The following is a 26,375-nucleotide window of genomic DNA, read 5'->3' as shown; positions in this document are numbered from 1 at the left end:
ACCCCTCGCCCCTCAGGCAGACGCCATGAAGATCAAGGATGCCAAGAAACCCTGTAAGATGGGGTTTGGGTTCGTCGGGTTGGGAGAGCACGTCAGGCCGCGTCTGGAAAGCCCTTGGCCGGGCGGCCTGCTTCGAAACGGGTTGCTCCCGCCGGCACCGCGCGCGGGATGGGGGCGGAGGGATGTTTTCAGCACCCGGTTCCAGGCTCTCTTCCCATCCCCCTAAGCTCAGCTGGCGAGAGCTTGCCGCCCCCCTGGCCTTTTCTCGCACTTCCTCCTGAGATCTGGGAGGTGCAAGCGGGAATTCTTGTTTCGGGGTTTGGCAGGCAAGATTAGAGCTACCAGTCGGCGCTCCCAGCTTCCTCTGAAGTAAAGCTGCAAACTGGTGGTCACGGCTGTCAAATTGCGCGGGGACATTTATAACTTTTTTTTTTTTTTTAATCTCTGAGTTTTTTTGCTTGTGTCCTTTGAAATCCACGGTTCCCGGGAGTTGTCACTGTTGTTATAATTAGAGCTTTTAAACACACGTGCGTGTAACCTACCGGTGGGTGATTACCGTAGTGTGCTTTTATTTAGAATGACAAATAGTTCATGGTTGTTAAAAGAGCAAAACTACCAGTATTCCCGCCACTCAGAGCAGACCTCTAAGAATGTTTTGGTGACTACTCAGAGATTTTTTAAGACTATAGAGCATGTACTTAAAATTTTTTTCCCCCATATTTAAAGAGTAGGTCGCTTTTATTTGCTTCGTTTTATTTTTAGACTATTTAAAACTTCTATAAATGCCTTATTTAATCACTCAGCGATTGTCATACTTGAAATCCATTCTTCAGGGCCACTAAGAATACGAGATGCATTCTTCTGTCTTAGAATTGTATTGGAATTTTGCCATTTTACAGTGTCATGTGATTCTCCTAACAGTTCTAGGAAATCTCTTGCTGTAAAAACGGAGCACGATCTTGCCTTTTACCGCCCCTCCGGTTTTTGAAAACCTCCGTGGAGAGTCAACATTCCAAAGCACTCTGAAACCTGCTTATTGTCATTTAAATGTGAGATAATTTAGTTTTAATTTAATGCTGAGGAAATTGAACTTACAGGGCACCGGAGTAACTTTTCCGAGGCTACATCGACCTACTATATGATAAATGAGGTTGGATGCCCTCGGGCTCCTGACTCATAGTCCTGCGGTTTTTTTTTTTTTTTTTTTTTTCTTTTTTTGCACCTGTAGGGCATAGTCTGCATACTTAAGGAAGCACAAACCTTTCTGATCTGGTAGTTTCTGCCAACTAAAACACGTTTGTTTTTTTTTAAATGTTTATTTGGCTGTTCTGGGTCTTTAATTGCAGCTGGGTCTCAAGTTTCCCAACCAGGGGTTGAACCTGGCCTGCTGCATTGTGTGAGTGCAGAGTCTTAGCCACTGAGCCACCAGGGAAGTCCCCTAAAACAGTTTTTAAACAATGATTTTTTTAAAAGAATGGTAGATAAAGAGTTCTCCTTCATCAGTGTATAAAATAGTGATGTGAAGGCTTTAATGACAGTAATATAGAAACACTTCTAATTTAACATTTGCTAAATCAAATGAATCTTAAACAGATACTGTAAAGTAGAACAGTTGGACATCTTCCTTCAACACATAGGTTTTCTCAGCTTGTTTTAGAATTTCCATTTAGGAAAGTGGGTTTAACCATGACAAGCATATATTCTGACCCTGTGGTATTTTTGCCACAACAACGGTTTGATTACTTAGATTGGGCAAACTTGTAATCAGGTGTGGATACCATCTCTGTCAAAGGTGTTTCATATTTAGCAAAGATGATAATTTAGGGTTTATAAAATAAACAAGTTGAGGACTAATACCTATTTTTATGTGTTTTTTTTTTTAAATTTTATTTTTTAACTTTTTGTAGTGGGGTATAACCCACTGACAAAGTTGTGATAGTTTCTGGTGTACAGCAGAGCAGCTCAGCCATTCTGCCCCAAACCCACCTCCCATCTAGGCTTCCGCATAACATTGAGCAGAATTCCATGCCCTATACAGTAGATCCTTGTTGGTTATCCATTTTAAATATAGCAGTGTGTATGTGTCCATCCCAAACTCCCTAGGAATCCCTCTCCCTCTTCCCTGGCAACCATAAGTCACCTAGTTTTTTAGAAGTAATTTACTTCTTACTACGTTGTGGTACATTGTGAGACCACTAATTATGCTGAAAAAGTCAGTTAATATGATTTAGAAGCCTGAAATAACATTTCCAGTTTCTAATATGCGGAAGATGACTTTACTGTCTGCTCAGTTCTTTACAATAAAAATAAAGAACATCTTGTTTTTGTGCGGTGGCAAAGAAAGTATTTCAACTATGAACTGTTGTGGATAAATACATACATACATATATATATATATCTGGAAAGTATCATTTCTTTTCTTTGTTTTTTGGCCCAAGCTGCGCAGCATGTGGGGTCTTAGTTCCCAGACCAGAGATGGAACCCTTGCCCCCTGCATTGGGAGCTCCGAGTCTTAGGCACTGGACTGCCAGGGAAATCCCTGGACAGTATTTCTGATGTTTCAAACCACTCAGGTTAGCTAAAGAAATATTTATTTTGTTTTGTTTTTGAGTTCTTGTGTAGGGCTTCTTTCTTTGATTATAACTTTAGTGAGCACCTGGGATGTAAGGCACTGTGTCCATGCGCTGCGTTTACTCCTTAGAGGGGCACTAATAACGCATAGTGTGTGTCTCATACCAGTTAAGCAAGTGACTTTGGTGTAGCACACTTTCTTAACAGTTAGATAAGTGTTAGAAAACGTTGGGGTTTTTTTGATACATCACTAATAATATACCAGCTTATAAACCACATGCATGTATTTAAGCAGAAAAGAAGAAAAGGAATTCATCCTCTAGATTGTATAACTAAAGGATGAGCATTTGAAATTGTGTATTAATTTAACTCCAGGGGAAGGATGAAGTGAAACATTAATGAAAATCTTTTGCTAAAACCAAAACGGTGACAATATTTGCTTTACCTTTACTTGTGCTCTTTACTTAAATCATAGGTAATAAACATCTCAGCAGTGGTGGTCCTCTGTGTCTCAGCTCACATGACTTTCTAAGTTAGGGGTCAGCCTTTGTTTTGGTTACCTGTGTGGCATGCACCATGATTAACAAGGTGATAATAAAAGTTTCATATATAAAGGAATTCCCAAGCTGTCCAGTGGTTAAGATTCTGGGCTTTCACTGTAGTGGGCCCAGGTTCTGTCCTGGTTGGGGAACTTAAGAGCCCACCTGCTGCAGGACAACTAAGCCCACAGCCCGCAGTGAAGACCCAGTACAGTACGTCCTCCCTGCGTGGCCCCCCCCCCCCCCCGTTTATATACATATTATAATGTGGTGCAGTGTAGGTTTGTATGCATGCTTTGCTGATCCAAGCAGTCAGATACCTGAAGGTTCTGTCAAGACCAGAGGGAAGTATGTAGCATATGTGTACTGTTTGCTTCTGTGTAATTTGGCCTATTTATAAACTGAGTCACTACTTAGGAAGAATTACTTCAAATAGATGGTAAGGTGCAGTTGAAGGTGATAGTTTCTGATATCTCTTGAGATTTAAGTAATTTATCAAAACGGGGGATATCTTTTGAAGATTATCTGAGGAATTATAATACTGAAGCTGTGAAAATGGTTTATTTTCTTAGTCTGTTTTAAAACAGCACTTTTATTTGGAATGATTCTTGGGAAGAGTGAAATGCCTTTTATTCAAGAACTTGAGCCATGTCTGGAATTTACTAGTGCACGTATCCAGTTTAGAATTTTGTTCCTTAAAATAATCCACTAATGTTTTGAACATTTTCAGCTTTTGCCTTCTCTTTCTGCTAAAGAACAATTAAATCTAGTTTGGCATAGTATCCCTTTGGGCTAAAATCTGCATGTGGCCAGTCGCAATTAAATAGCTCTTTAATGCTTCTCCCCTACCCTTACCGACGCTTAACGAAAGACCAAACTTTATTTAGTTAGTTTTGGCCACACCAAGCAGCTTTTTGCTTTGCTTGGTTCCCCAACCAGGAATTGAACCCTGGCCAAGGCAGTGAAAGCTGGTCCTAACCAGTAGGCCACTAGGAAACTCCTGCACAGCGTGTTGGAAATAAACAGTCTGCCCTTGTGGCTAGAATATCTTCTCTTTATTTATCTGAAAAGACATTCAGTTTTCTTCTTCAGCATACATAATCTGCCTGGTAGGTAGCACTCTGCTTAAGGTGGTTCTGGATATTTTTGTTAGTTACGAGGGGGACTGATAGAGCAGTTCTCTTGGGCTTAGGTCAGAAATAGAGTAGAAACTCCTGTTTTTTGGAGGGTCACATAAACAGATCTTGAGAGATTCTAGGAAATGCTCAAAGACTGGAGAAGGTGATGTTTGCCATCATCAGAGGAGTTATTTATATTTATAGATCGTGTATTTTGGTTCTTTTTTTTTCCCACCTTGACAGTGGAGAGTTTTATTCCCGAAAGAATGAGAAATGCTTAGGCTATATGTAGCAAGTAGGATGCTTTTGCACTGTAACCTACTTTTAACCTGTCCCTAGGCTAGAAGCAGCAAAGCTATTGATAGAGAGATTTGCCTGGTTTCTTTACCTCTTGGAACTATCAGTAGGCCTGTGGTTGTACTTAACTTTGTAGTTTTTTTGCAAGTAAATAAAGTTTAATTCCGTGGCCATTCTCCCTCTCACTTTGGTTAGTGACAAGAGTAACCAGCTTAAATATTTGCTTTAATGGCACTGGCAATTAGATCACTTACTAGAATGAAAGGAGTGGATCATAAATTTTCTGCATTCTGATTGCCTCCTCCATACTTTTTGAATGGTGATTGCTTCTCTGGCAAAAGGAAATAAATTCTAGAACTCTGCTGAACTGAAGGGATCTCTGTGCAGAAAAGCAGGGAGCTATCATGTTCTAGTTTGTATGTTACGGTTACTAAAACGTCATGCTCTGCATTATAGCGTCTCCAGTTACCCCTCCTTTAAGAGCTGACTCTATTTTTTTTTACTTATTTAAGATGGCCTCCATTGCTAGCCACCTGACAAAACTGAGAAAATTTAGTTTCTTCAGCATCTGAGTTGTTTATACAAATCTATAGGTGACAAAAGCATAGTGCCTGTATAGAGAAATGTATAGAACCCTTTCTCATTGAATTGATGTTCCCAGTTTCTAATGGTACACTCATATCAAGCAAATATGAATGCTTAAGAAACAAAGTAGAATTTTAGAGGGAACTACTTATCCTTGAGAACCTATACATAATGAACTGTTAAATACCTGCTGTTAGGCATTTTGTAATCTATGTATCTTAACTATGAAATTAGTTTTCATTCACTGTCATACTGATTAAGATCCCAGAGAAGACAAAGAGACCTTAAGGAAACTAAGGTTTTGACAGGTTGATGGTTTTTCCAGTGTCATACATACAGCCCAGTTAGTAAGAGTACCAAGTCCCAAGTCCAGACGATGCTACCTACCCACGTGTGCCTGTCTCCAGGTAGGTTTACCTTCAACGTTATCAACAGCTAATTTTCATTAACCAGAGGCCCTTAAAGAAGCCTATTTTAAGTTTAATGAGCAAAGAAAAAAGGTTCTTTGCTCTTAGGTTACTTGACATGATTCTAGACCAATTTTATTACATTAAAATCTTTTTAGAAACATTTTCAAAAGGTGATGACATATTACTGTAGTAAGACAAAATTGGTCCTATTTTTTGTCTTAATCTCCTGGAGCACATGATAAGTATATAATAAATGAAAAGAGATGCCTACCTGTGACAGGTGTGTGATGTATGGTTTTTGCCATACATCAGCATGGATTATCCATAGGTATACATATGTCCACTCCCTCTTGAGCCTCTCTCCCACCCCTCTAGGTGTCACGGAGCAAGAATTAAATGGTCCTTGGGATCCAGGAACCCTAGGTTTCAGGGTTTTTAGAAAAAGCGCAGAGTAATACTTTGAAGGGAAAATGGTGAGTTGTACATGGAAGATGTGTCTTACCTCATAAGTTGACTGAGTGGATGGTTCACAGTCAATAAAGTTTCTGGCTAATTAACTAGTTCCTAATTTGTATTTCCAAAATCAAGATATATATTTTTATTTTTTATCCACAGCTTTCCCGTGGTTTGGCATGGACATCGGGGGAACTCTGGTAAAGCTATCATATTTTGAACCTATTGATATCACAGCAGAGGAAGAACAAGAAGAAGTTGAGAGCTTAAAAAGTATCCGGAAATATTTGACTTCTAATGTAGCGTATGGATCCACTGGTATTCGGGATGTACACCTGGAACTGAAAGATTTAACACTTTTTGGCCGGAGAGGGAACTTGCACTTTATCAGATTTCCAACCCAGGACCTGCCTACTTTTATCCAAATGGGAAGAGATAAAAACTTCTCAACATTACACACGGTGCTATGTGCTACAGGAGGTGGTGCTTACAAGTTTGAAAAAGATTTTCGCACAGTAGGTATTTCACTCAGAGGCAAAAATTGATACCCGCTCTCTTCAGTTTTTAAAATATGAGGCTTGGTTTCTGTCTGGTATGTTCCTTGGACTGGTTCTCTGTGCTGATACAGAGGAAATAGATATTCTTGACTTGCCTTTTTTTTTTTTTTTTTTTGTTAGGATATTTGCTTTACAATGTTGTGTTGGTTTTTGCCATACATTAGCATGGATTACCCATAGGTATACATATGTCCACTCCCTCTTGAGCCTCCCTCCCAGCCCTCTAGGTTGTCACAGAGCACCAGGTTGAGCTCCGTGTGTCGTACAGCAAATTCCCACTGTCTGTCTATTTCACATTGGCATGGTAAAGAATCCACCTTCCGGTGGAGGTGACACAAGAGACACGGGTTCGATCCCTGGGTTGGGAAGATCCCCTGGAGTAGGAAATGGCAACCCACTCTAGTATTCTTGCCTGGAAAATCCCAGGGACAGGAACCTGGCAGCCTGTGGTCCATAGAGCTGCAAAGAGTCAGACGCGACAGCACACGCACAGTGCACATGTTTCACTGGAGCTCGCTCAGTTTTTCCCACCCTCTCCTTCCCCAGCTGTGTACACAAGTCTGTTCTCTATCTGTGTCTGTATAGCTACCCTGCAGATAGATACATCAGTACCATTTTTCTCGATTCCATATATATGCATTAGTACATGATATTTGTCTTTCTCTTTTTGACTTAGTTCACTCTGTAAAACAGGCTCTAGGTTAATCTGCCTCACTCAGTTCAGTTCAGTTGCTCAGTCGTGTCCAACTCTTTGCGACCCCATGAACTGCAGCACGCCAGGCCTCCCTGTCCATCACCAACTTCCATGTCCATTGAGTCGGTGATGCCATCCAACCATATCCTCCTCTCTCATCCCCTTCTCCTCCTGCCCTCAATCTTTCCCAGCATCAGGGTCTTCTCCAGTGAGTCAGCTCTTCACATCAAGTGGCCAAAGTATTAGAGTTTCAGCTTCAACATCAGTCCTTACAACGAACACCCAGGACTCATCTCCTTTAGAATGGACTGGTTGGATCTCCTTGCAGTCCAAGGGACTTTCAAGAGTCTTCTCCAACACCACAGTTCAAAAGCATCAATTCTTCAGCGCTCAGCTTTCTTGATAGTCCAACTCACATCCTTACATGACCACTGGAAAAACCATAGCCTTGACTAGGTGGACCTTTGTTGACAAAGTAATGTGTCAGCTTTTCAATATGCTGTTTAGGTTGGTCATAACTTTCCTTCCAAGGAGTAAGCGTCTTTTAATTTCATGGCTGTAGTCACCATCTGCAGTGATTTTGGAGCCCAGAAAAATAAAGTTAGCCACTGTTTCCCAGGAAGTGATGGGACCAGATGCCATGATCTTCATTTTCTGAGTGTTGAGCTTTAAGCCAACTTTTTCACTCTCCTCTTTCACTTTCATCAAGAGGCTCTTTAGTTCCTCTTCACCTTCTGCCATAAGGGTGGTGTCATCTGCATATCTGAGGTTATTGATATTTCTCCTGGCAATCTTGATTCCAGCTTGTGCTGATCAAATTCGTTCCTTTTTGTGGCTGAGTAATATTCCATTGTAAATATGTACAACTTATTTATCCATTCATCTACATGACTTTTGATTGGAGCATTTAAAACCTTCATACAGGCCAGATTTGGGCCTGTTATACATAATATTTGGTAAAATCTGGTAAGCTTAGGAACTGCTACAAAGTTACAGTAGACATAGACTCCAGTGAATTTGGTAGTGTGCAAAGCCAGATATAAATGGAGCTTGAAATATTTTCATATTATTATTCTGTGTTTGCATGGTTTTTTGAGTATTAATCTAGTCATCTCTCCTAAAGACACCCATCTTCCCAGACTCCAACTGAAGTCTGTATGTTTTGATTAATAGGCACCTGAATGAAGTTCCTGTTACCCCTTTTTTTCTTGTGTTTTATATCATCAACCCCACTACATTCCAGTCTTGAAGTTGGGGGGTGGGGTGGTGTCATTTGGATGTGGCAAGAGGATTATGCAAGCATTGATTTCTGTGCTAGTGGTTTGCCAAACTTCCAGTCCTTCCCATTAGAACAAAGATTAAAAAGTTGATACTTAGATTTACTGAAATTTGTTTTTCTTGAAAATATGCATACTGCTGCTGCTGCTAAGTCGCTTCAGTTGTGTCCGACTCTATGCTACCCCATAGACGGCAGCCCACCAGGTTCCGCCGTCCCTGGGATTCTCCAGGCAAGAACACTGGAGTGGGTTGCCATTTCCTTCTCCAGTGTATGGAAGTGAAAAGTAAAAGAAGACCATTTAAATACGCCTGTGAATTTCTCAAATTCATGTAAGAAAAATCTATTAATAGAGCATAAGTGATCACTTATGTGGCTCACAGAAGTGAATACCTTGTAGTTTGGGGGAGCTTAAAAGTCTATACATTTTTACTAAAAATTTTTATGAGTAGTACTGATTTGTATTCAGTTTATTGAGTAATCTGACCATAAATTTCATGAATTTGAAACCAGTTTGTTTGGATGTGTGATACTTAATGGTTGCCAGTATTCTTGCCAAAAGGAGTGTCCTTGAAGCCACCTCTTGTCAAGCCATTGGAAATACTGGTATCCAAATTACAGAGTTCTAATTTTTCTTAAAAGAAATATTAGTATTTTCTAGTGATGAGGTTTTATAATATTTGTTTTTGTTGGTGTTCAGTCATTTACTAAGCTATTATTTGAGCATCTAGTATTTGTTAGGTTATTGTGCTAGACACTGAGAACTCAGCTAGGAATAAGACACAGACTAGGCTGTCAAAGAGTTCAGTTTTCTGGACCACATGGTTAAGTGAATTACAAATAGAAGTACAGTGCATCATAATTAATACTATTGCTATGAAAAGAGATGCCATGGAAACTCAAGGAGGATACCTGATAAGTATCCTCAGGAGTGATACCTGATAAGTCCTTAAAGAATGGGAAAGCATTATCAAAGCTGAGATCTTCTATAACAAATATAATCTACTCTTTACTAATCAAAAGTGAATTTAATAATTTCACATTAGTACCAAAACTATAATATAGAGATAGGAAATTAAGGTATAACTGATTAATTTTGTATGTTGGTAAGTAGAAGTAGGTAGATTCTCTGGTAGGGTCACACGAGAGGGCATAATGAAGTAGTTAGATTTAGATGCTTGTGTGGACATAGATTCGGGCTTTCCAGGTGGCTCAGTGGTAGAGAATCCTGCCAGTGCAGGAGACGCAGAAGACACAGGTTTGATCCCTGGTTTGGGAAGATCCCTTGGAGAAGGTAATGGCAACCCACTCCAGTATTCTCACCTGGAAGATCCCCTGGATAGAGGAAGCTGGTGGGCTGTAGTCCTTGCCATTACAAAGAGTCGGACAGGACTGAGCAACTGAGCACCCACTTATGCCTGTACATAGATCTTAATTTCTAAAGCCACACATGCTAGATGGATACAGCATGTTTTATTGGAGAATCAAATATGTAAGTGGTGTTGCTATTGGGATATACTCTCCAAGATGCTAGACAACCCAAGATAAAGTTCCAAACAAAAGTGCAACGCTTCTTAGTTTATATGACGGTTGCATTCCTTGCAAATTTAGGATGTATTTAAAACGGTGTAAAAAATACCATGTATTTACACACATAGATAGATAAAACACTGGTTTACATAGGCTCAGGTTATCAAAAACATTTTCCTACTACTGTCTAAACAAAAACATGTCAGAATGTTCAAAGATAATGCAGAAAAAGGGTTAATTCTTTGTTTTGCACAACTGTCCGCCCACTCCAGATATCTGGTACCCCACCCAAGTCCCTGCCCACTAAATGTTAGTTTGATTCTTCCCTCCTCCCCATCTTGGTGAAAACTAAAATGTCCCGACAGATTTCCAGAATGCCTCTAGAAGTATACCACGCCTGAGAACGACTGGACTAAATGAAGCCCCTGAGAGATTTTGGGGCTTCAAAATCTCTTCGAAAAGAAAACAAATAAAAACGCTGGGGTTGTAGCTGGTTTTGAAGTTCTGTGAAGTACATGAAAATTATATAGTTAAGTATTTTGAGTGCTATCCTTTGTTCACTTTATAAAACTTCTTTTGGGGTTTGTTTACAGATTGGAAACCTCCACCTGCACAAACTGGATGAACTTGACTGCCTTGTGAAGGGCTTGCTGTATATAGATTCTGTCAGTTTCAATGGACAAGCAGAGTGCTATTATTTTGCTAATGCCTCAGAACCTGAGAGGTGCCAAAAGATGCCTTTTAACCTGGATGATCCCTATCCGCTCCTGGTAGTGAACATTGGTTCGGGAGTCAGTATTTTAGCAGTCCATTCCAAAGACAACTATAAACGAGTAACCGGAACAAGGTGGTAGCATTTTTGTTCTTAGAGCAGCATTCATATTGTTTTATTCTTAGAAACTGTGAAATCTGTCTCTGTCTATCTATCTATACATATGGTAGCTTCATCAGAAAAAGTGTATTGTGCAGTAGCTAGAAATGTAGATACGTAAGTAAGTGCTACAGTGTTGCAGATAGTGCTGTTTTATAAGGCATGTGTGTAGACTTAAACTAAAATCATGAAATGTTTGCATTTGGTTAGTGTCAGTTGTCATTAAAATTTCCATAATGAAGCGTGAATTTTTATCTGGAATGATTCCAATAATACTTTTATTTTCCAAAACATTTGTCTCATTTTTATATAGATATATTTAAGCCTAAGTTTTACCACATGCTTATTTGATTCATAGTTAAAGTGTTTGGGGTTTCCCTGGTGGCTCAGTGGTAAAGAATCCAGCTGCTAATGCAGGAACCATGGGCTTGATCCCTGATCTGGGGAAATCGCACATACTGCTGAGCACCTAAGCCCCTGCACCACGTTATTGACCCTGTGCTCTAGAGCTTGGGAGCCGCAGTTACTGAAGCCCGCGCACCAGAGCCCATGCTCTGCATCAAGAGCAGCCACCACAGTGAGGAGCCTGTGCACCGCAGCTGGAGAGTAGACCCCGCTGTCCCCGCTGTGGTGTTGCCCACGCAGCAGCAAAGACCCAGTGTAGCCAAAAAGAATAGTTGTTTCTCTTTTTTTAAGTTGAAGTATTTAGCAGCCTTGTAATTAATTCAATAGGATGAATTTAACATGAGCTCTTACCTGGTGGCTCAGATAGTAAAGAATCCGCCTGCAGTGCAATTTGGAAGAACCAGTTCAGTCCCTGGGTTGGGAAAATCCCCTAGAGAAGGGAACGGCTACCCACTTCAGTATTCTTTCTTGGAGAATTCCATGGACAGAGGATCCTGGCAGGCTACAGTCCACAGGGTCACAGAGTCGAACATGACTGAGCAACTTTCACTTTCTTTTCTGTAATACCTGAAATACAGATGTGAAATGAGATTTTTAAATTTACCTTATGATTCTAGTATGTACTTTATCAGCTTTTAAGGAAACTTGAGGAAGATAGATTTTAGGATTCTTAAATTAGGTTGTTTTATGGCAGTGAGGGTGTGGGAGTGGAGAATACTTTATTTTTTGGCCTCAGTATAACGTGAAATCTTAGCTCCTAGACCAGGAAACAAACCCACGGCCCCTGCTTTGGCAGCACAGAGTCATACCCACTGGACTGCCAGGGAAGTCCCCAGGAAAACTTTCAGCAATATAGTACACCTATTTGAATGGTACTTAAATTTAATTAGTATTCTATTTCTATGGTGACTGAAAATCTATCTCCACTGTAACTCTATGTCAGAGAATTACAGGGAAGTATTACCTACTTAAGTCAATTCAAAAAGATAGAAATTCAGTCTGTTAACTAGATTCCAACAGTGATTCAGGAGTACAACCTGTTAGAAATTGAGCTGAGATTAAAGGAGCAAAGGTTTTTATTTTAAGGATTAGAGAAATGTGATTTCATTTTATGAGCATATTCAAAGAGTATTAGAACCAAGTTAATTTCTGTCTTTAAATGATCTCATTGTATTCATTTCAGAGTCATATAAATGTTTGTGTATTGACTTAGAGTTACAATTTTCCTCTTAATTTGTGTGGTGCTAACCTTTTTTTAAACGCTCCTTTTTCATGCACACAGAGACGTGCATTTTCAGCAGTTACAGTGTGCGGCACCAGGTGAAGACATGAGACACAGAAGGTGTCCATATCTTGTCGTTTCCACAACAGGATTTTTTTCCTTTGGTTTACTCTTTGATCTGATAAGTTTGGTTTTGCTTTGCATTTTTCTTAGGTTTAGTAAATGTTTTCTATTCATGTGTTTAATTGAATAAGTGAGTGCTCCATCCTTTTACATTGGTGAAAGAATACAGTGTGTAAACGCAACTTACCACATTTTGTTTGTTTTCTTTAGCCTTGGAGGGGGTACCTTTCTGGGTTTATGTAGCTTGTTGACTGGCTGTGAAAGTTTTGAAGAGGCTCTTGAAATGGCATCGAAAGGTGACAGCACACAAGCTGACAAACTCGTCCGTGATATTTACGGGGGAGATTATGAAAGATTTGGTCTGCCTGGTTGGGCTGTAGCATCTAGGTAAGTTTAACATTTACACTGTGATTAAGCTTGCTTACTTAGTTTTTAGAAAGCAGTGTATCACGAAGTTGTAAGGGGCCTTCCTTTTACCCAGTTCAGTTATAAGTTTTGAACATCTGTGTGATTTCAAAATTAAATTTACATTACGAAGTCTTCCCTCAGTGTACTGTAGGAAACTTTTACTCATTCTTGAGTATATTTCCAGTGTTTCTCTTTGCAAATACAAATACATATCCTTATCCTCCTCTTATAAAAGGTAACTTTGAAGATAACATTAAAATACCATTATATAGCATTTTAGAGCATACCATATACAGTTCGGTCCCCTTACCATGGTTCTGTACCTACACAATCAGCCACCCTCAGATTGAAAATATGTCCCGAAAGTGGCAAAGGCAAAATTTGAATTTACTGCGCCCAGGCAGCTATTTATATAGTGCTTATATTGTGTTACATAATATGGAGATGATGTAAAGTATATATATAGGTTATATGGAAATACTACATCATTTTGTACAAGGGACCTGAGCATCTATTGATGTTGGTGTCCAGGGAGGGTCCTGGAGCCAGTCCTTCATGGATAAGAGGGGTGGTTGTATCGTCTGTGACAGTAGTAGCTCCTAGTCTGTTTGCCTGCTCCCTTTCCTCTCTCTTTCTCCTTCTTTTTCTGCCTCCATCTTCCTCTTTGTTCTCCCTTTTCTGCGTCCCCTCCTTCCTTCTCTCTCTTTTTTATGAATAGCTTCATGGTATTCAATTGTGTGACGATCAGTTTGATGTATGTTTGGGTTGTTCCCAGTGTTTGCTGTGTGCAGTTCATTGGGTCATTAAGTAACTGTACATGTATTCCTTATTTTGCACATGTGTAGACTTACCTGTAGGCTATAGTTCCCAAATGTATGAGACGTTGCTTGTTAATCAGCAGATTTGATTTTGTTTTTCATTTCTCTACAGTTTTGGGAATATGATATATAAGGAGAAGCGAGACTCTGTTAGCAAAGAAGACCTAGCAAGAGCTACTTTAGTTACTATCACCAATAACATTGGTTCTATAGCACGAATGTGTGCTGTTAATGAGGTAAATTTTTTTAATTACGTGAAAAATGTGAGCTGGAGTTTTCTGTACATGTAGCAGGATTCTTAAGGAGGCCTCTAGGATTTAGATCTCTTAATCCATTAAATCCCAAGGTACACCAGTATATATGTTACCTACCCAACTGTGATACTTCATTTAAACAAAGTAGCAGATCATTCAAGTCAGAAATTAGAACAAAGAGATATTTACATTTATCCAGCAACCTTTTCAGAAATATAAGGCCTAAATATCTTGAAATTGTAGAACAGAGATTCCCCCTAAACAGTAAAACATTTTGAGGCAACTAAATATTGAAAGTGTGGGTTTTCTTGTTTTCTTCCTGTTAACGTTGCGTTTGACTAGTGGCGCACTTGGAGGTTTTCTTGCTGCCCTCGGCTTCTTTACAGTGCTGCCTTGTTGCATATGGATCAAGCAGCATTGTACAGGGCTATGAAGGCACTGAGGCTTGCTCTTCACGTGACGTTTGAGTGGTGGGTTCTTACAAAAAGCATGTACTGCTGGAGTTACCTCATAGTTGGGTTATTTTTATTTAAAGAAGATTGTACAATTCTGTCTTCATGTAGTAGGTGTATATGCCCATTTAGTTTTTGTAAATATCAAATATGTTGTAAATGAGTTGGAAATTGTACTTTATGAAGGAATTCTTCATTTGTTCACTCTTTCGTTTATTCATTGAATAAATATTTGCAGAGTATCATTTGCCAGGTATTGTTCTGGGCACTTGAGGTAAATTAGTGAAGAAAACAAAAATCCCTGACTTTGTGAAGCTTACAGCTGTTCTAGTGATAACAGTAAATAAGTAAATTGCTTAGTATTAGGTAGGAAATGTTATTTTTTAAAAAGGGAAAATTAGGGACTTTCCTGGCAGATTTTGCAGGCAGTGTGGTTTCAATCCCTGGCCAGGGAACTGAGATCCTACATGCCAGGTGCAGCAAAAAAAAAAGAAAGAAAATTAAACAGGTTAAAGAGAATTATGAGTAGACCGAAGACTGGCAGGGGACAAATTACTAAGTAATTAGGTAGTTAAAGGAAGCCTTTGTTGAAAATGTGACTCTTAGGCAAAGATTTGAAGAAGGTGAGAGAATCGTGGGTGTAGATCTTTGGGGATAGGGAGGCTCCAGGAGAGAGGACAACTATGCAAAGGCTTGAATTAATCCTCTGAATTATTCTAAATTTAAAATCAGAATTCTGTCTTTTAAGTTTCTTTATAACAGTGTAGTAAGTTAGTTGAGGGAGCTGCTAGCAGGTGTTTTAACCTAGAGTTGGGAAATATTTCACTTTGGGGGGTTGACAGTAATCCGGGACCTTTTTTATTAGCTCTTACAGGTCCATTTTCACTGACGAATTAACAGTAATTAAGGCCATACACCACAAGACACCAAGTCACAGGTTCATGAAATAGTGTGTTTAGTTGCTCTGTTACATCCAACTCTTGTGACCCCATCGCCTATAGCCCACCAGGCTCCTCTGTCCATGGGATTTTCAGGCAAGAATATTGGAGTGGGTTGCCATTTCTGACCCAGGGCTTAAACCCTCATCTCTTGCATTACAGGCAGATTCTTTTACCACTGAGCCATTTACCACTTTATCACTGAGTTCAGTTCAGTTGCTCAGTTGTGTCCGATTCTTTGTGACCCTGTGGACAGTGGCATACCATACCTCCTGTCCATCACCAACTCCTGGAGTTTATTCAAACTCATCTCCATTGAGTTGGTGATGCCATCCAATCATCTCATCCTCTGTTGTCCCCATCTCCTCCTGCCCTCAATCTTTCCCAGCATCAGGGTCTTTTCCAATGAGTCAGTTCTTTGTATCAGGTAGCCAAAGTATTGGAGTTTCAGCTTCAACATCAGTCCTTCTAATGAACACTGAGGACTGAGCTCCTTTAGGATGGACTAGTTGGATCTCCTTGCAGTTCAAGGGACTCTTAAGAGTCTTCTCCAAAATCACAGTTTAAAAACATCAATTCTTTGGCACTCAGCTTTCTGTATAGCACAACTCTCACGTTCATACATGACCGCTGGAAAAACCATAGCCTTGACGAGACAGACCTTTGTTGGCAAAGTAATGTCTCTGCTTTTTAATATGCTGTCTAGGTTGGTCATAACTCTCCTTCCAAGGAATAAGTGTCTTAATTTCATGGCTGCAATCACCATCTGCAGTGATTTTGGAGCCCCCCAAAATAAAGTCTGACACTGTTTCCCCATCTATTTTCCATTAAGTGATGGGACCAGATGCCATGATCTTTGTTTTCTGAATGTTGAGCTTTAAGCCAACTTTTTCACTCTCCTCTTTCAACTTTCATCAAGAGGCTCTTTAGTTCTTCTTCACTTTCTGCCATAAGGGTGGTGTCATCTGCATATCTGAGGTGATTAATATTTCTCCCAGCCATCTTGATTCCACCTTGTGCTTCTTCAGCCCAGCATTTTTCACGATGTACTCTGCAAACAAGTTAAATAAGCAGGGTGACAATATCCAGCCTTGACATGCTCCTTTGCCTGTTTGGAACCAGTCTGTGGTTCCATGTCCAGTTCTAACTGTTGCTTCCTGGCCTGCATACAGGTCTCAAGAAGCAGGTCAGGTGGTCAGGTATTCCCATCTCTTTCAGAATTTTCCACAGTTTATTGTCATCCATATACTCAAAGGCTTTGGCATAATCAATAAAGCAGAAATAGATATTTTTCTGGAACTCTCTTGCTTTTTCCATGATCCAGATGTTTGCAATTTGATCTCTGGTTCTTTTGCCTTTTCTAAATCCAGCTTGAACATCTGGAAGTTCACGGTTCACGTATTGCTAAAGCCTGGCTTGGAGAATTTTGAGCATTGCTATACTAGCATGTGAGATGAGTGCTATTGTGTGGTAGTTTGAGCATTCTTTGACATTGCCTTTCTTTGGGATTGGAATGAAGACTGACCTTTTCCAGACCTGTGGCCACTGCTGAGTTTTCCAGATTTGCTGGCATATTGAGTGCAGCACTTTCACAGCATCATCTTCTAGAATTTGAAATAGTGCAACTGGAATTCTGTCCCCTCCACTAAGTTTGTTAGTAGAGACGCTTCCTAAGGCCCACTTGACTTCACATTCCAGGATGTCTGGCTCTAAGTGAGTGATCACACCATTGTGATTATCTGGGTCACAAAGATCTTTTTTGTACAGTTCTGTGTATTCTTGCCACCTCTTAATATCTTCTGCTTCTGTTAGGTCCGTACCATTTCTGTCCTTTATTGAGCCCATCTTTGCATGAAATATTCCGTTGGTATCTCTAATTGTTTTGAAGAGATCTCTAGTCTTGCCTATTCTGTTGTTTTCCTCTGATCAGTTCTTTGCACTGATCGCTGAGGAAGGCTTTCTTACCTCCTTGCTATTCTTTGGAACTCTGCATTCAAATGGGTGTATCTTCCCTCTTGTCTTTTGCTTTTCCCTTCCCTTCTTTTCACAGCTGTTTGTAAGGCCTCCTCAGGCAGCCATTTTGCTGTTTTGCATTTCTTTTTCTTGGGGAGGGTCTTGATCCCTGTCTCCTGTACAATGTCATGAACCTCCATCCATAGTTCATCAGGCACTCTGTCTATCAGATCTAGTCCTTACATCTATTTCTCACTTCCACAGTATAATCGTAAGGGATTTGATGTAGGTCATACCTGAATGGTCTAGCGGTTCTCCCTGCTTTCTTCAATTTAAGTCTGAATTGGGCAAGAAGGAGCTCATGATCTGAGCCACAGTCAGCTCCCGGTCTTGATTTTGCTGACTGTATAGAGACTGTATTGAGCCGTTGGGGAAGCCAATTAAGGGCATAGTTTACACTATTCACAAATTCAGTATGCAAAAATGTGTACTCTCAACATGTTACTGTGAGAGTAGATGCAGATGTTCTGGAAATTCAAACATTGCTTTCTCCATCAGTGATTGTCTAATCTTAGAGGTACCTAAGGAACCAAATTAATGAGTAGAATCTTAGACAGTGACATGATAGGTTAGGCTGGGCACAGAGAATGCTGGAACCCTGGGGATTGGATGGCTATGCCAGTATTCCAGTCAGTGTTATCTCCAGTGCTATAGATAAAGTTCTCATATCATTGCTGACCATAAACTGCAACATGCTGACCAAGTTTACAGCTTTTTTAAAAAATTAAACACCTCTGAAATACTTTCTTTGGTTTGTCTCCTTTTATCTCATCAGTAATGTTTCTCCAAATTACTTTCTTTGCTAAATGTATTATTTATAGCCATTTTCAAAAACAAGTCTGTCTCTATATCATTCAGCTAGAGACTTTCTAAAGCATTTCTGTTTTGATTAGGCTTTAGTTTTTAGAGCAGGTTTAGGTTCACAGCAAAACCGAGTGGAAAGTACAGAGTTCGCATTCAGCCTTGACCCTGCAGATGCGCAGCCTCCCCTGCTATCAGTGTCCAGCACCAGTTTGGTACATTTGTTGCAGTTGGTGAACCTGCATTGATACTCACTGAGAGTCCACAGTTCACTTTTGAGCTCACTCTTAGTGTACATTCTGTAAATTTTGACAAGTGTAGTGACTTCTTCTGAAATAATTTAAGTGTTCAGAATTATGAAGGCATATACCAGGAATGTAGAAGGCACTAATAAAAGGTAGTAATTGTTTATATTTGTAAATATAGCTCTCCTCTGTATTGTATTGTAAAATCTACCTGATAATCCTTTTTTCAAGTTATTTTCCTTCTTCTTTTCTTTTAGAAAATAAACAGAGTTGTCTTTGTTGGAAACTTTTTGCGTGTCAATACTCTCTCAATGAAACTTCTGGCATATGCACTGGACTATTGGTCAAAAGGTCAGCTGAAAGCGCTATTTCTGGAGCATGAGGTATGCTATGAAAAATCAAGTTTTGTAAATTTTAATAGCATGCTTTTGTATACAGGTTTCATATATTGTTCCTTGCCTGGTACTTTTAAAGTAAAGTATAAAAATGTGACTTACCTGAATAGTGTATGGTTCCCACACTTCAGCTGCGTTAGAGGGTGGGGGTCACTGAAACCTGCAGGCATCCCTTTAGGATGAGAGTCTCACAGTTCTGACCAAGAGAGAACAGTGTCAGATCTGTGAGCTCATTAAATTCTGGGGCTGCTTTTGTACTTAGTGGATTTGTTAAATTGTTTTGTTTTTTCTCCCTGAGAGAACAAATGTTAAATATGAACAGTAAAATATATATATAATTTAGTAATGAAAATCTCCTTATTCCTCCCACCACAACCTCACCCCTACCTCCGGAGGTAACCTCAACCACTGTTAACATTTTTGGAGTTCATGCTTCAGGTTTTTTTTTTTCTTTCACTACATCCAGTTAATTTCTGACCTGACCAAATACCAGTTCACAAAATGTTTTGAATTATGTAAACTTACCTTGAATTAGTTTGTTTCTGATCAGTTAGATACTTTATTAATCATCTTCTTAATACAGATTCTGAGTATCTGTTCTGCTCTCATGAGCTTCCATGTGTCATTGCCATACTCTTGCTATACAGGTCAGAACGGGCACTCTTGTGCGGGTCCACCTGGCATGCCCTGTGCTGTCGGAGTGGCAAGCAGAGCCCAAGGAACTTTCTTAGGAAAAGCTAGGAGAGCACAGAATTGCAGTAATAGTCCAGGAAGCTTTAGTATCTGGAAGTCACTGTGTATGTGTTTCAAAGGTCTATGTCTTGAGAATACAGGCTTTAAGAAAAAATTTTTTTTCAATAGCTGATAACAGATTGGTAGCTTTCTTTTTTTTTTTTTCTTCAAGTGTATAAACCTTTGTTAGAAAGTTAGGGAATTCCCTGGTGGTTCAGTGGTTAGGCTTCTGAGCTTCCATTGCTACAGGCATGGGTTTGATCCTGATCAAGGAACTGGGATTCCACAAGCTGTGTGGAGCAGCAGCCAATAAATAAGCTTTAAGAAAAATAAGTTGTCTGTTCTTTTATCCCATAAGCATCCATCCAGCTGCCTGTCAGCTGTTAAGATGTTTGATTACGATCATAAATGCCCTTGAAATCTTCAGGATAACAGAACATACACCTTTGCTTAAAACCCCTTGTTCCTTGCATTGTAGCCACTACCTTTCTTCACACTCCAAGGAAGCCATCCTTTCTGAATTGATGTTCTTTAGTAGATTATACCAAACATGTGTTTTTAATAATGGTTAATAGTACATGCTAATTTAAAGCTGCACTACATGAATAATTGTTTTTAAATTATACAGGGATATTTTGGAGCGGTCGGTGCACTTCTTGGTCTGCCAAATTTCAGCTAAAGTATCAGGTTTATCTCTGCTAATGTCATTCAAGAGGAACTGAAAACCAGAGGCATTATTACTGAGTTATTTTTCACTGGGAACCAAAGGATAAAAGAGTAGCACTCTTCCTGTTGATTTTTAAATGTCAGAATGGTAAGCTGCTAAATGTTGCCATGTTAAAAAGAGAGCTCCAGTAACATGAAATATTTCTAATTGGATTGCTTTTTTTTCTGTATATAGACAGTGTTAAATCCTTAAATGCAATACAGCCTCTGATGATTGAGCTTCCTCTCAAAAAGACTTTCTATTTATTTTATGTAGCCAGCATTGCAGTACTGTATGTTCAAATATGAATCTTAAAGTCTCAGAGATGTTTCACTCATGAAAATAATTGATTCTGAATATTTGTTACAAGTCTTGTTCTGTGTGTGTTTTGGTTACTAATACATGGATAGTAACATACCCTGTGTGGAAACTTATTGAAATGGCAATTAAAGATGATCGTTTTTATGTGATTTTAGAAATGTTAAGGAAATATTAATTATTCATTATTATTTTCCAAACATATCTTCTCCCAAAAAGCATGTTTATGTAATCTACCCCCAGAAGTATAACCTCTTTCAAATGCCATGATTTAATTGAAATACTGTTGTCAAACATCACCCGGAAGTTCAGAGTGAACCCTAGGAAATCACCACATAATTGGGGATACTGCATTTTTTGTATTTTGATTATCAGTACATTTACATGTTTATCAGTACATTTAAAAATGTTTTTTTAATTGGTGGCCTAATTACTTACTTGAAAACCTGTTCCTTGAGGTCCCAGGATGCTTCAAATGGGGTGTAGTTTATGTGTATTGATAGGGTTCTGTGCTCTTTCTACACCACATCTATCTTAGGCCCAGAGTTAGCCATTTCTGTTTAATTATGTCTGAAGCATCAAAGCTACAGACTGTCTTCTTTTATGAGCAGCAACAAAATCATTTATTCTAAATGGATGTTATGGAAATCTAAAGGACAGTGGTTTTGAAACTGTGGGAATCTGAGGCAGTATTGCAGAATTATGAAAGGATCATTGTATATTCTGGTAATAAAAACATTATAGTTCCAAAATTTGTATATCCGTTTGCCTTGGAATTCTGTATTTTGAAGCCATTTTAAAATAATGTTATAAATTTTTTCAGATGTCTACTTTTGCAGTAACATTTTGGAGATCCAATAATAGTTCCACGAAGTTTTTTGAGACTGTTAATGATGATTTTAGGTAGTTGAAAGACTTGGGGAAATTGGGAAAAAATAATTCACTTCCTTAAATTACATCTGGATGTAATCTGGATGTATTTTGAAAATCTGGATGTACTTTGAAGAGCTTAAAACTTGTTTACAGAAAGGAAGAAGTGTTATAGTATGTTTTTACAGTACAGTTTTCTCCATAAAGAACAATTGTCAGTTGACTCTCAAGAGCTGCTTGATAAAGATATTTCTCAAGTTTTGTGCTCAAATACTTAAAATTCAGTTTTTCTTTCTCTGTGGACATGAACATATGAATAATACTAACGTTCAGAGGGGAAAGCATGTGAAGGTCATTTTTTAGAATTTAGAATATTTAGAACTTTGAATTCATTTCAGTCAGTGGTCATTTTGAAAATCTACAATGATTAAACATTTTCTACTTAAATGTTTCCATTTTGTGACTAGATATTTCAGCCAAAAGCTATCTGTTTATTTTAGAATTTTGTGATTTGGGCATTTGTACAAAAGATTTTGCTTTTAAATGATAGCTTTAAGTTTTACACTTTTGACAAACTGTATGTTAGCAGTTACAGGTTTGGGGCTGTCTTTAAAAAGGAAGTGAAATGGTAAAAGTATATAAAATTTAATTTGATCAATACTTTGGTTAATTTGGGACTATGATTCATACTTCTTGTCTTGAACCTGAAGCTCTGCCTGCTAAAATTCATATAAAGTGAACGACTTGGCTTTTCTCTTGTACAGTCTAGAATGACTGGAATAACTAATAAGTATTTCTAATAAGAACATGAGTTGTGATGAAGGCTGCCAAGGTTCCAGTTTTTTATTACAATCCCAAGAAAATGCTTGTAAGCATACAGTGGTAGATAGGTTTGGTTCTAATCCCAGTCAGCTTAATGCCTCAGAGCTCCTAAGCACTTGAACAGTGCTAATGGAAATCAACATGAGAAACCAATGTCTAGCAGACACATTTAAAAAATAAAAAGAAACAGATGAAATTCTTTTAAATTGCATGTTTTAGTTTAATGCAGTGTATGTTACCATTTCAACATGTAATACGTTTAAAAAGTTATCTTGAGTTTTTTAAAGGCTTGTTGCTACTTAGTCTTCAAAGCCAGCATATACTTCACGCTTGGAGCTCAACTCAGTTCAGCCTGTTTCAGGTTTTCAGGAGCCACCTTTGAGTAGTGCTTACTGTACCAGTGTAGTTTCTGGAACTAGCTCTTAAAACTATGAAGATGGGAACCTAATTTTTAAAAAACAAAAAGAGGGAAAAGAAGTACCTTGTTTGGCCTAGTTTATTTTACTCAGGCTGTATTTCTGACCATTCCAAAAATTATCTTACATTGTATCCTGCCATCTTATATAGTGTGTATCATTCTTCTAATGATACTAATAAAATTACCCAAGACACATGCTGACCATCCTCATCAGTCTGTCAAAATGTGTATTTCCTTCACTGAAGTAAATGTGATGATTCCAGTGTCTTAAACTCCCCCTTTCCCCTGCCACCCGCCACATCTTGTCTAACTGAACTTTGAGAAGCCAATTCTAAAGAACTAAAAACAGACTCTTTTAATTCATTGAGTTCCATACACACAAAGAGAATCATGTTCATAAGTTTTGTATTTGATTTTCATTTTTAAGCCCCGGCAGTAATATTTTCAAATGCGGGAGCACTGTCAGTTTGTTTTGGGGCTGGGTAGAGAGCACAAGGTCTTGAACCTTCCACCACCACTACCACCATCCCTTCCCACAGAAGATTACTTTTTAACTAGACTTGGAGAATTGATGGCCTTCGCTTCTACACCCTAACTTCTCCCAAGACAGCGTACTTGTAGACCTCCTTGTTTCTGCACATGGGTGTCCTCTACTCAGCTGCTGTAGTTTAAATAGGTGGACTGTTAGTTTAGATAAAGTTAGTGCCATCGCCAGTGATATATGTGGAGTCTTGACAGTCCTTCTGGAGGTTCAGATTGTTTGCCAAATGCTAGACTTTATAAAGACTCCTGAGTTTTTTACCTTTGTGTGCAGATGTGTTTGTTGTACTTTAACTACCAGTTCCTAAAAGACCATTTCTGTAAGAAAAATTATGTAGCTTAAAGGGAAGAGGTTTCTTCTGTGTTCAGCGGTACTCTTGCCTTCTAAGAGCAGTGCACCACATCTTGCCTTGATTTCTAAGATTACATCCTTGGGTGGAAAGCTTAGTGAGGCAGCAGTTTCCAAATGTCCTTTATAGCCACTCTGCTGATTATATGCAAAGTTTTTATATCTTGATTATTTTTTTCTGTTGAGCACTTTATGCTTTTTAGTCTGTTGCATTTGAGAGTGGTTTAGAAATTTTTTCTCTTCTAAAAGCCATGTAAAAACCTATAAAGGGTAATCACTAGAAAAATGAGTATGTTATTTTGTATTTAACTTATTTGTTTTATGGTATGTATAAGCAAAATATTAGAAATGTACTGCATTTTTGTAATAATACTTTTGACCTTAATTTTAACATGATTTGTCATGAAATGTCTCTAATGTCCTATTTCCCAATAAGGTTGATTAAGGTGTTTTATTCTAATATGGAAGGAATTCAGCCAACTTTGTTTCTGTCATGAGATAATAATCTCAGAAAGTAATGTGCTTTATCTATATTACTGCCTGCTTTCAGTATTTGAGACAGTTGCTTTATATTTCTACTGAGCCTAGTAAAGGATTAGCAAAGGCTTCAAAAAATGAGTAATTTTTTAAAAGATATTTTAATAACCTATTGAAAATAATGGTTCCATGAAAAGTAAACCACCCCATCTTTTCAGACATATAATTTTTTAAAAATTTATTTTAATTGGAGGCTAATTACTTTACAATATTATGGTAGTTTTGCCATACACTGACATGAATCCACCATGGCTGTACATGTGTTCCCATCCTGAACCCCCCTCCCACCTCCCTCCCCATCCCATCCCTCGGGGTCATCCCAGTGCACCATCCCTGAGCAACCTGTCTCATGCATCGAACCTGGACTGGCCATCTATTTCACGTATGGTAATATACATGTTTAAATGCTGTTCTCTCAAATCATCCCACCCTCACCTTCTCCCACAGAGTCCAAAAGTCTGTTCTTTACACCTCTGTCTCTTTTGCTGTCTCGCATATAGGGTCATCGTTACCATCCTTCTAGATTGCACATATATGTGTTAATACACTGTATTCGTGTTTTTCTGGCTTACTTCACTCTTGTATAATCGGCTCCAGTTTCATCCACCTCATTAGAACTGATTCAAATGTGTTATTTTTAATGGCTGAGTAATACTCCATTGTGTATATGTACCACAGCTTTCTTATCTGTTCATCTGCTGATGGACATCTAAGTTGCTCCCATGCCCTGGCTGTTATGCTGTGATGAATATTGGGGTACACATCAGACACATAAAAATTTTCAGTGATTTCCACTTCCAAAAAGTTTAAATGCGTTATCTGTCTTGTGTCTTCAGTGGGTGTGGGATCATAACTTGGCATTGTGTTAGAAATAGCACCCAGGCACTGATGTAACTTCTTTGAATGTTATTTTATTTGTGAAATGAGGGTTTGATATGTTAACACTGGGGAATGACTGGATGATCATCAGGATCCTGAGAAAGACAGATAGTTGCTCCATTCATGGAAGCATTTGAGATGACAGCATTTGAGATTGTTCAGCTATGTTTTATAAAGTTCATTTATTTGTATCTGTTAAGAGATACTAACTTTTGGATTCTCACCAATAGAATGGTATTAGTTCTGTTATTGCCTGTAATGGCCAAGTAATAGATACACCTTAAAGTACTATCAAGGGTTTATATATATATGAATGTGTGTGTATGTGTGTGCTTTAATCTGTAAATCTATCTGGGATTTTATTGTGCTATAACTTCAAAATTATATGGGCATTATTAGAACTTTTACATTGTACAAAAAGAAACATACCACTACATTTATGGATGTTTGAATGTTAGATATGTTTGGGATTTTCTTCAGTAATCCTTTTCTTTAGTGTCGACCCCCTGGACTATAGCCCACTAGGCTCCTCTCTGTCCATGGGATTCATACTGGAATGGGCTGTTATTCCCTTTTCCAGAGGACCTTCCCAACCCAGGGATCAAACCCAAGTCTCTTGCATTGTAGGCAGATTCTTTACCATCTGAGCCACCAGAATTTTGATGTTTGTGAGTGGATGCAGATGTAGGATAAACCCCTCCTAGAATTATTTATTGCTTTTGTCAAACACAATTCATAGTGGGATTTATAAAATACAATGTTAATTATCTGTGAGTTGAAATATCATGGATTATAGTTATCTACATCAAATATGATTACCGAGAATAATCAGACTGGACATGTATCTGACATTTCCAGCTTAATAAATGTAGCAGTGAGTTGATTTTGGGACTTCAGGTACTACAGTCGGTACTGAATGGTGTGTTTGAGAGGAAGTCAATTTTTTTTTTCCTTAAGAAAAACCCCTAAGTCTTAACATTCTGGCTCGTTCTGTAGTCAAGAGATTATCTCTCTTTTTACATTTCCAGTCTTTTTTTTTTTTTTGCTGTAGCTGCCAGTAATTTTGTGTTTAAAAAACTAATGAGGAATATATTTTTCAAAGGCATGAATAAAGTTAAAATTCAAGATTTCGAATTGTATAAATATGCAACTAAGTTATCTTTCATACATTGCAGTGCTTACAGTTTTCGGTACCTTTCAGAGAAAACATTTCAGTTTTGTATAATTTG

The 26,375-nt window shown here is 38.6% G+C and overlaps 1 protein-coding gene across 2 annotated transcripts; it reads left to right on the top strand.

Moving 5' to 3' along the window:
• PANK3 (pantothenate kinase 3) lies at positions 1-20,460 on the top strand. 2 transcript variants are annotated; one of them, XM_068990614.1, is made up of 7 exons: positions 1-53; positions 6,136-6,488; positions 10,624-10,877; positions 12,862-13,038; positions 13,990-14,113; positions 18,838-18,963; positions 20,336-20,460. In XM_068990614.1, the coding sequence occupies exons 1-7, from the start codon at positions 26-28 to the stop codon at positions 20,384-20,386; spliced, it is 1,113 nt and encodes a 370-aa protein (XP_068846715.1). In that variant the 5' UTR covers positions 1-25; the 3' UTR covers positions 20,387-20,460. The 2 variants fall into 2 exon arrangements, with proteins under 2 accessions (XP_068846715.1, XP_068846716.1); XM_068990615.1 differs by lacking the exon at positions 12,862-13,038.
• Positions 20,461-26,375: the final 5,915 nt, after the last annotated feature.

This window comes from Capricornis sumatraensis, chromosome 18 (genome assembly GCF_032405125.1).
Source record: "Capricornis sumatraensis isolate serow.1 chromosome 18, serow.2, whole genome shotgun sequence".
Taxonomy (NCBI): Eukaryota; Metazoa; Chordata; class Mammalia; order Artiodactyla; family Bovidae; genus Capricornis; species Capricornis sumatraensis.
Note: the sequence above shows the minus strand (reverse complement) of the source record. Positions and strands in the feature narration are given on the sequence as shown.